An 11,331-nucleotide genomic window follows, 5' to 3' on the forward strand; every position below is an offset into this window, starting at 1 on the left:
TTTAGAGCCATTTAGAGTATTAAAATATGATTAAAGTGTTCTGAATGCCATTTAACAGGAAGAATCTCTTCTACTTAGAGTGGACAATGGGAAATATCTCCCGCTTATTTTCCAGCCCACATGAGTAGCACAGGGGCATTCGCATTCAATATCATATTACACAATCTCATTAAATTAAAATGCAAAGACATACTAAATTTTTTAATTAATGAAGTTAACCACCTAAAAAGCAATATAATATTCACTGCTGGCACAGGAGTGGTGAAGTATAAAGTAGTACAAACTTCTGGAAAATAGTTTGGAAAAATTTTAAACTCTTAAAAATACTAATATCCTTGGCCAAGGAAATTTTTTGAGACTAAAAGAAATTAAATTTTTATACTAAAAGAAGTTTAACAGGATTGCCTCTAATGAAAGGATTTGTCTGAATTTTTCTGTATATACTCAAATCAATGAAATGACTCAGTTTCCTCCCTCTTTCACTCATTTTGATTTATGGGATATAAATATGTTTAGTACTTACATGTGATTTACAGTCTTTTTGTTTTTAAGTTTTTTTTTTTTTTTAATATGATTGTCTTAATTTTTTAGTGCATTTAACAAGGTTTACTGTTTTACAGGTCACATTTCCTGGAGCAGGAAAACTTCCACACATCATTGGAGGATCAGATCTAATAGCTCATCATGCTCGAAAGAATACAGAATTAGAAGAGTGGTTGAGGCAGGAAATGGAGGTTAGTAGGAACCAGACCCAGTAACTTGTTTGATTGTTTGATCCCTGGTGATTTCCTTAGAGCAAATTCTTCTTAAAAACCAAACTTAAGATAAGTGACCTGAGGTTATTCATTCAGAAAAATTCCTGAGTTACAGTTAAGATTAATTTGCAGCTTTCCATAACAGTTCTTTAAGGGACTTCTAAATTTACTGATCGTATGTGCAACTAATTTGCTACCTACGTCTCAGGAACCCAAACCTCAGTTATAAAATTGCTCTTTTGGGAAAATATGAACAGCTATACAGCTCTCCATGTTAGGATGTGGTTTCCAAAAACTCACTGTTTTACAGATAATCAGCTGCATGTGTTTATAAACTCTAATGAGAACTCAGAGGAGAGAATACAAAAATATGCTTCCTTTACTTTCTGGGTATTATGAGTCCCTAGTGTATATTCTATAACAGGACTGTCCACCTGATCCATAATTCTTTCAACCCCTTTTTTTAAACTGAAGAACTGAACAAAAATTCATTAAACCGAGGAGCCTTTTAGTATAGAAGTACTACATGGCAGTTAAGAATTCAGAAACCCGTGACCACTGAGTTGAGAGAGAATCAGAGTCCACATCCAAAGTCAGAAAGTCGTCTTCTCGGCTCTTCGTATTGCCTGATTACCCACCGTTCCTGGAAACTAAAGGTGGCTCCACTGATGGTATCGGCAGGCTGTTTGGTAACTGGGGAGCAGGGGCAGTATCACTTTCTTGGGCTCTGATGTGACATAAGTCCCTGTTTCTCCTCAATGTGTCTTACCTCCTTTCTAGATATTTCACTGCTTTGTTTCTTTGGATTTTACTTTTGATAATTTCTTCAGATTGTCTTCCAGTTTAGTACTTCTCTCGTCAGATCTGTCTGGTTGGTATTTTGGTCATCCATTGAGTTTTCATTCATCATACTGTGTGGTTTCATTTCTGAAAGTGCATTTCATTTATTTCTAAATCTTGTTCCCTGCTGATATTTTAAAGCTTCTGTTTTATATTAAGTACCTAAAGTGTTGATATGTTTAATCTAGTTCTCTCTCAGGGTGCCTTGTTTCCAAATACGTATTTGTCATCTTTGAATGTGAACTGCTCATTTTCTTTGGGAACTTGATCTGTTGGGAATCCTTAAGTCTAATTTCAGATTTATTTCCTCCAGAAATATGAGACTCCTTTAATCTCTGCTTGTAATGTTTTTGGACCATTCAGCTAGTTAGTACATATTTGGACCTGAAGCTTGAGTGAAGGCTCACCTGTCATTATAAACTTAGTGAGATTTTTTAAAATTTCTTTCTTTCAGTTTGTATCAGGGTCAAGACAAGCAAGTTTATTTGTGGTGTTTTTTTTGTGTTGTAGAGTTTGTTCCCGTTTTACCCTTTAATGGTGGAGTCCTTTATTCCTTGTCTTGGGTTTTCTTTCATAATGCTCATTTCCCACACAGATATCAAAGGAGAGCCTGGGTTTTTGTGGTTTGCATATCCCCACAGGGCAGGACAAAAGCTAGCTTTGGTACTTGACAACATCTCAGGACTTATATTTTGCTTTATTATGGGTTAAATGTAGTATTCAGAAATTTGTCTTTAAACATGCTTTTTTTAAAATCAAAAAATTGTTAGGTCACTCAAAAAATAGCGTTGTCAGGATTATTAACTGTCAGAAAATGGAAGAATGGATATACCATACTTTAGTTCTTTATTTTTTGAAAGAATAATTTGCTTTCTTATTTTATAGATGTGCATTCCAAAGAATTATAATAGTAAACAAAAGAATGAAGAACTTAAAATCCCAGTTATCCATTTAAACGTCAAATGCATAATGTTCTAGACATCTCTTTATTGAGGAGGGGAAGAGGGAGACAGATTGATCGAAAGAAGTAAAAGTGAAAGCACTGCTGAACTTGTGTGACTGTTTCTTCTTTCTAGGTATTTCCTGAGACCCCTAAAGAAAAACACTGTCAGGTTAGAATCAGTTTTTGCTTCAAAGTGCATATTGCTTTTAGATAATTGTTTGTTGACTCCTGGCTGTGAAGAGTGGGGAAATTATTTGTACTTCCGCACCCCCACCTCATGCCAGGGCCCTTTCCCCTCTTTTTAGGTGACTTGCATGTCTACCATATTCCTTCGCAGGTCTGAAAGTCAGTAACAATCAGAGTATATCTCAGTATTGATCATTCTTCCTTCTTGTTTCCTGCGATACAGTATGCGATTTTGATTTGTAGATGCAGTTCTTTTTTATTTCAAGGAACTTTTGCATTACCTCCTTAAAGACATTTTTATATTTGCTGGGATCACTACATTTAAGACATTACTCTCCTTTATTAAATTCATTGTGGTTTTCTTTAAGCTCTTTAACTATATCAGAAATTCAAATTTCAGTTGTATATGTTCTATTCCTCACCAGCTATGTTATGTGATCTTGACTTCATTATACCTAATTAGAAATAATTAAAATCCTAATTACCCATTTAAACATTATTATTATTATTCCTCTGTCTCCTCCTATGCATAATGGGAACAATAATAGTACCTCCATTTCACAGGCTTTTTGTGAGAATTACATAAGATACTACTTAATACAACATTTATAATAGTGGAAACTGTGTTAGCTATTTCTCATTTCTTAATTCTGAAATGGTATCGTTACAGTTTCAGTTGTTTACTTAGCATTCATTCCCATTTCATTTCATTGTGTTTTTCCTATCATTTAACTTTTTTGTTCTTATTTTATTGCTTTCATGTTCTTGTTAATTTTATGTGTCTTATTCATGGGTTATTGTTTCTTACAGACCAGGTTCTTTAACTGTCTTTGGCATGTTCTGTTCTAGTCTCTCTCTTTTTCCCATCTAGATGTGGAGTGGCTTTGCTGTTTTCTTTAATTTTGCCGCTATTTAAAGTAAAATACCTGTCCAGATACTGTTTGCTGTGTGACACGGCGTGTGATGTCTTATGCAGGGATTACATTCTAAAACCAGTTTGGGGCTTCCCTGGTGGCTCAGTGGTAAAGAATTCTCCTGCCAGTGCAGGAGACATGGGTTCGATCCCTAATGTGGGAAGATCCCACATGCTGCCAAGCAGCTAAGCCCGTGAGCCACAAGTACTGAGCCCGTGCTCTGGAGCCTCGGAGCCGCAACTCCTGAGCCCACACCCCCTAGAGCCCGTGCTCCACAACGGGAGAAGCCGCCTCGGTGAGAAGCCTGTGCACGACAAGTGGAGAAGCCCCCACTTGCTGCAACTAGAGAAAAGCCTGCGTAGCAGTGAAGACCCAGCACAGCCAAAAGTAAATAAATAAAATTATTTAAAAAGGAAGCAGTTTGAGGCAGAAATTGAATGTAGTTAAAATCACTCCTGCCCTATACTTGTCAGTATGGCAACGTATTCAGTCAAAGGCACGTAGCATGGCCCATCTACTTGCTGTTGCCTGAAAACACTGAATTGACGTGGGAGTGGTGGGGTGGTCAGGTAAAGCTATGTGCTGCTCTTTCTGAGAATGGATTAAATATGTACCAGGGAGTGAAGAGAAGAACCTAGTATTTCAGGTTATTTGCCTGATCTGTCGGGGATGCCTGGAGCCTGTCTTTGGTCAGTGTCAGTCCCACTTACTCACTTCTCCGTGCCATTAGTCCCCTCCCAGCAGTCCACCAGGAGTTGTTTTCTCTTTCCTGCTCAGTCTGCTCCTTCCCAAATTTGTAGTATTAGTAAGAATTCTCAGGTTTGGACAGTTCTGTAGCACCTTTTAATGAGTTGGAGGAGTGTTAGGAATCCGTTGCATTAGTCTTTGGGTTCTTTGCATGGCCATGTTTTTGAAGTCTGCATCTTGATTAGTTTATAACTGGTGAGTGTCATTTGTTCTTGGATGGGGTGAAGCTGAGAGAATGATGGTGCAGCTGCTGACTTGTTTCTTTCTTTTATTTCATTAGCATTAGTAGAGAGACTGTGTTCTAGATTTATTCTACCAAATCTCCTTTTTTTTTCTAGAGCAATTTCAGGTACTCTAAGAGTTTGCTCTCTCAGATAATAGAGTTGGCTTTGTTCTTCTGCATGGCTACAGCTCCTATACACATGTGCTACTGCCTTGATGCCTCATTTCCCTGTGCTTGCTCTAGCTACTCTTCTGTGTTCCCTGCCTTTTGTTTTGTTAAGTCCTTCTTTTTCTTCTTTTACCACAGACCAGTCTTAGTTTTCACTATCACTTAGTTCCCATACTCTCTTTGAATATAGGATATGTTCATTCTGTGCATTAAACATAATAACTCTTTGAATTCTACCCAACCTGATTTGGATTTTGAAAGACTGTGATATGTAGTTCTCCCAAGCCACTGAAAAATGCCAGTAATAGGAATGACATTTATTTCTGTTTTTTAACACTATTTTACTTAATAGTTTTACTTAGATATACAAAATAAAGCTGATTTTTCTTTTTTAACTAATTTATTTTAATTAGAGGATAATTGCTTTACAATATTGTGATGGTTTTTGCCATACATCAACATGAATCGTCCATAGGTGTACATGTGTCACCTGCATCGTAAACCCCTCTCCCACCTCCCTTCCCACCCTGTCCCTCTAGGTTGTCCCAGAGCACTGACTTTGGGTGCCCTGCTTCATGCATGGAACTTGCACTGGTCATCTGTTTTACATATGGTAATGTACATGTCTCAATGCTCTTCTTTCACATCATCCCACCCTTGCTTTCTCCCACTGAGTCCAAAAGTGTTCTTTACATCTGTGTCTCCTTTGCTGCCCTGAATGTAGGATCTTCTAAATTCCATATATAGGAGTTAATATACAGTATTTGTCTTTCTCTTTCTGACTTACTTCACTCTATAATAGGTTCCAGAGTCATCCATCTCATTAGAACTGACTCAAATGCGTTCCTTTCTATAGCTGAGTAATATTCCACTGTGTGTATGTATCCCAGCTTCCTTATCCATTCATCTGTCAGTGGACATCTAGGTTGCTTCCATCTCCTAACTATTATAAATAGTGTGGCAGTGAACATTTGGGTACATGTGTCTCTTTCAATTCTGGTTTCCATCAGGTATATGCCCAGCAGTGGGATTGCTGGGCTGTATGGCATTTCTATTCAGTTTTTTAAGGAATCTCCATACTCTTCTCTATAGTGGTTGTATCAGTTTGCATTCCCACCAACAGTGTAAAATGATTCCCTTTTCTCCACACCCTCTCCAGCATTTGTTGTTTGTAGACTTTTTGATGATGGGCATTCTGACCAGTGTGAGATGATACCTCATTGTGGTTTTGATTTTCATTTCTCTGATAATGAGTGATGTTGAGCATCTTTTCATGTGTTATTAGCCTTCTGTATGTCTTCTTTGGAGAAATAGCTGTTTAGGTCTTTTGCCCACTTTTTGATTAGGCTGTTTGTTTTTCTGGTATTGAACTGCTTGTACATTTGGAGATTCTTTGTCAGTTGTTTCATTTGCTACTATTTTATCCTTTTCTGAGAGCTGTCTTCTCACTTTGCTTATAGTTTTATTCATTGAGCAAAAGCTTTTAAGTAGGTCCCATTTGCTTATTTTTGTTTTTATTTCCATTACTTTAGGAAGTGGGTCATAGAGGCTGTGGCTGTGATTTATGTTGAAGAGTACTCTGCATCGTGTCTGGTCTCACATTTAGGTCTCTAACCCCCTTGGAGCTTATTTCTGTGTGTGCTGTCAGAAAGTGTTCCAGTCTCACTCTTTTACGTAGTTCACCAGTTTTCCCAGCACCACTTGTTGAAGAGACTGTCTTTTCTCTATTGTTTATTTTTGCCTCCTTTGTCAAAGATAAGGTGTCCATAGGTTTGTGGATTTATCTCTGGACTTTCTGTTTTGTTCCAGTGATCTATATTTCTGTCTTTGTACTAATACTATACTGTCTTGATGACTGTAGCTTTGTAGTATAGTCTGAAGTCAAGACAGTTGATTCCTCTAGTTCTGTTCTTCTTTCTCAAGATTGCTTTGGCTATCCAGAGTCTTTTGTGTTTCCATACAAATTGTGAAATTATTTGTTCTAATTCTGTGAAAACTACTTTTGGTCATTTGATAGGGACTGCATTGAATGGGTAATTGCTTTGGGTAATACTCATTTTGGTATTTAGGTATACTCATTTTCACAATATAGATTTTTACAATCCAAGAGCATGGTATATATCTCCATCTATTTGTGTCTTCCATTTGTGTTCTGCTGTACTTATTAGACAATGTAAAAAGATGTAATTTCATTTTGACATTTCATTTTATGAATAGGAAATCATCCTGGTAAGTTTGAATCCCTGCAAGTATAAGCTGTGCCCTTATTCAAGTAGACCTGGTCAATCCCAGTTCTTGCATATGACAGTTTTCTGATTTTTCTTAACCTAAGTCTCTGTTCCTTCGGAGAAGGCAATGGCAACCCACTCCAGCACTCTTGCCTGGAAAATCCCATGGACAGAGGAGCCTGGGAGGCTGCAGTCCATGGGGTCGCAAAGAGTCGGACACGACTGAGCGACTTCACTTTCACTCTTCACTTTCATGCATTGGAGAAGGAAATGGCAACCCACTCCAGTGTTCTTGCCTGGAGAATCCCAGGGGCGGCGGAGCCTGGTGGGCTGCTGTCTCTGGGGTCGCACAGAGTCGGACACGACTGAAGTGACTTAGCAGCAGCAGCAAGTCTCTGTTACTTATTGGTTAAAATTGGGGTAATAGTGTAAAATAGTAATGAAGTTATATGAAGATTAAGTGAGTTTTTCTTAGAAACTGTTTTAAGATAGTATCTAGAAATACATAAATGTAAATTATTTATAGTAAACAAACAGTAGCTGCATTCAGTGAACTTACACTTCTTTAGTGGAGACATGATACAAATAATTGTAACAGAAAGTAGAAATTGATAAGAATCTAGGAGCACATAGCTAAAGTTTTGTGGGCGTTCTTCATATCAGACTTATTTTTATGTTTTTAAGTTATTTATTTTGTATTGGGGTATAGCTGGTTAACAGTGTTGTGACAGTTTCGGGTGAACTGTGAAGGTGCTCAGGCACGAGTCCCTTCACATGCGTGTATCCGTCCCCTCTCATCCAGGCTGCCACAGCACACTGAGCAGTGGTCCCTGTTGGTTATGCATTTCAATCATGGCAGTGTCAGACTTATTTTGAAATGAAGAGACTCAGAAAGCCATTGTTCAAGAGGTGAAGAACATGTTCCTTGACACATAGGAGGCAGTAAATAATTATTGAGCAAATGCACCTTGAAAGATGGTCAGCTTTGGAAAGAGGAGGAAAAGGAAGTAATTTCTAGATAGAGGAAGAAACATGAACAAAAGCAGAGAGAGGCCAGTATGTTTGTTGGGAGGTGTGTGTGGTGTTTTGTCTCTATGTGATTCAGTTTATCTGGCTTTAATAGGGTTCAGGAAGAAGAGGGTGAGAAGTGATTGAGAAAGTAGAATGGAGCCAGGTCATGAAGACCCTTTCCCATTTAGGGGTCGTCAGACTCAAGAGTGTGTGTTTTCTTTGGTAGGTTGGGGAAGTCATTGAAGGGTTTTGAATGGCACACGATAAGATCACAGCTGGACTTGAGGAAGGGTGCACACAGCTCAGGGTATTTCCAGTCCTAAGTCTCAAAGGTGCTTTAGCAGTTTGGTGAGTTTGTGTGTAAAATTATTTTGTGGATGAGGTAATTTAGTAGCAGTTTCTGAGGCCTGATTTGGGACTGTGAGGAGAGCCACTTTAACTGGAGAGCTGCTCTGGTTGAAGGCGCAGGCTTCTGTCAGTGGTATGATCTCAAAACATTGACATTTCATTTAGTAAAAGAGTTTTGTTGGAAAAAAAATGTTTAAAAACTTAACAAACTAGCAGTATATGTGTTGGTTGCCTTTGAGAGGAGACTTGCTGGAGAAATTTGATTAGGGGACTTCTGCAATAATCTTGGCATGAAGGGAAAATGGAACGGATCTGTTGAATGGGTGAGAAGTGGCGACCTCCAGAATGTGGTCAGCTGCTGCAGCTGCCGCAGCAGGTAGGAATCAAAAGTGGTCGACGCACAGTTGGGGAAAAATTTAAGTTTTAAAGATGGGACCAGGGAACTCAAGACCTCTTGGATCAAGAGTCCTGTTCCTTGGAGCCCCATCATGTTTATTTCGTGTCTTGGCAACAGAAAGAATCTGTTGTGCAGCATGAAGTCAACCTCCTGTGTCCCTGGTCATGTCTCCCATTTTATTAATTACTTTAAACTACCTTTGTTATTTTTTTGTACAAGGGCTGTCACCTAACTGGAGGTCATAGACCCGCATATGCTTTGGGAAAACATCTTGGTGTGTGCACAAGCAATGTTCTGAACTTGGGCTGATTTGGCATTCCAAGGTCCACGCTGTTTTTCTTTAGTTTAGCAGGGTATGAGGACCCCAACGAATCAACCCAATGTACTTTTATTTGGGTCATGCTGTATTGCTATATTTTGCTTTTATTCTTTTCCTATGGTGATTTTCTCATGGCTTAGCCAGAGCAACAGGCGGCTATTAACCTCTGCAGTCAACCAGCATGGCAGTTTCATTAACAGTATATTCGTCATTGAGCAAATCTTTGAAATTATGTTAATTTTGACAGGTTCAAAATCAGCATGCAAAAGAAGACTCTCTTGCTGATGACCTCTTTAGGTAAAGTTTAATTTCACTTTTCTTGTGAATTTTTGTATATAACACTCAGTTCTGTTGATAGAGTTTAAATATTTCGACCCCTTTCCTTAAAATTAGACATTTGGTACCTTCACCTAAATAATATTTTGTTTTGTTTTTAATTTTTTTTAACTACTTGAACACCTCTTTACTACTGGATAAAGGCTTGGGCTTCATTCCCTTGTACTATATCACAAGATGTTTAAAATATATATGGGCATTTGGGCTTCCCTGGTGGCTCAGTGGAGGACAATCCACCTGCTAGTGCAGGAGATGCAGTTTGATCCCTGGGTCTAGAAGATCCCCTGGAAAAGGAAATGGCAACCCACTCCAGTATTCCTGCTGGGAAGTGCCATGGACAGTGGAGCCTGGTGGGCTGCAGACCATGGGGTTGCAAGAGTCAGATATGACTTAGCAACCAAACCACCACCACCGTGGGGCATTTAGACAATGAAGGTTCCTGAGCTGGGTGAATTTGAGTGACACGTGAGATTTTTAGCCCTGAGTAGAAAGAATTATGAATGAATGGAGTTTGGAATAAGATAAGTAAAATACCAGACATGAAAATAAGAAGCTGGATTAGAGTTTCAAAGCAGGTTGTTGTGAGAGGATTAGAGGACTTATAATGGGTAATAATAATTTAATTCAGATTTAACATTTTCAGCATGCTTGCAGGCCCAACAAGCTTCATAATAATTAGCTCTCAAATATGCATAAAATACAATATTGTAGGTAGATACTGGCTAGGGTGGAATAACATTTTCCCAAGAAATACTGTAATTTTGAGTCTTGTTTTATAGCCAATTTGATTTTTAATTTCATTATTGAAAGTATGAATCATTGATGAAAATGTTGACAAATAGTGCTGATTTTTCATAAGTATAGTCAGATACCCAACTACATTTGTTCAGTTGCTATAGGAGACTTTTATAACATAATTATATTTTAGGTTCATTATGCTCTTTTGGGCAAATGGTAGAATTTAATGTGGGAGTGGAGAGATCTGTTTGCAGCTAGTCTGGATGAAGTATAAAAATGTATTAATTTTTCAACTGTTGTTTTCATTAATTACTTTGAGGCTTTTACAGGATTTTTGATGATGTTTTACTTTTACCAAATAGTCATCAAAGCAACATCAAAAGGATAAATGACAATAAAAAATGTCTTTGCTTAATATTTGATCCTAGGGATAAAACTGGCATTGTCATTCTGTTTGCCAAAGCATGTCCATATTTTGAAAGCCCTTTAACTTGTGAAAGGAACACTATCATTTATCTAGATATCATTTGACTCAGTTTCTTTCTTTACAGATACAATCCTAATGTTAAAAGGAGAAGATAACAAGGTTTTATGAAGAAGCCACAGAAAAACATTTCCTGTTTAGTATTTACTTCAAGTTTCCTCTGCAGTACATTCATATCATGTATAGAAGGTTTAAGTTTATGGCCTAAATTTGTTAAATAAAATGCACAAAACTCAGTTTCTTTTGTTTGGGACCATTAGTATTGTTTATTCTGTTTTAGTCTTTGTCATCTCATCTTTTATAATTTTTTTTCATTTTTAAATGTGATTTTAACTTATTGAATAGTTAATATAGTCATAGTTCAAAATTCTAAAAGTATAAAAAGGTAAAAGCTTAAAAAGTTTCCCTTCTACCTCTGTCCTGGCTGTCTGTTTCCTTGCCTCTGAAAAAAATGCATGATACTCATTTCTTTACAGAGATTTTTAGTGCCTATTCAAATTTCTATGCATATCATTTTCCAGTAATTTCCTATAGAAATGATACAGTGTTATATACCTTACTCTTTTTTATTGACTAGATTGGAAGGTTATAGTAATATCAAAGCATAGTATTTTTCCTTTTTATCATTTTTTCTTTTCCATTATCCTGTAGTCTTTCCTGAACTGAAGTAACCCAAGTGAAATGGATTCTAGTA

At 37.5% G+C, this 11,331-nt stretch overlaps 1 protein-coding gene across 3 annotated transcripts in view; it reads left to right on the top strand.

Moving 5' to 3' along the window:
• NBN (nibrin) overlaps nucleotides 1–10,873 on the top strand; it is a 56,696-nt gene extending 45,823 nt beyond the window's left edge. For all 3 annotated transcript variants that reach the window (XM_027561597.1, XM_027561598.1, XM_027561599.1), the window contains exons 14-16: nucleotides 621–734; nucleotides 9,327–9,376; nucleotides 10,705–10,873. In XM_027561597.1, the coding sequence (XP_027417398.1) occupies nucleotides 621–734; nucleotides 9,327–9,376; nucleotides 10,705–10,735 (195 nt within the window). In that variant the 3' untranslated portion in view covers nucleotides 10,736–10,873. The remainder of the gene's footprint in view (nucleotides 1–620; nucleotides 735–9,326; nucleotides 9,377–10,704) is intronic.
• The last annotated feature ends 458 nt before the right edge of the window (nucleotides 10,874–11,331 follow it).

Source organism: Bos indicus x Bos taurus, chromosome 14 (assembly GCF_003369695.1).
Source record: "Bos indicus x Bos taurus breed Angus x Brahman F1 hybrid chromosome 14, Bos_hybrid_MaternalHap_v2.0, whole genome shotgun sequence".
Lineage (NCBI taxonomy): Eukaryota > Metazoa > Chordata > Mammalia > Artiodactyla > Bovidae > Bos > Bos indicus x Bos taurus.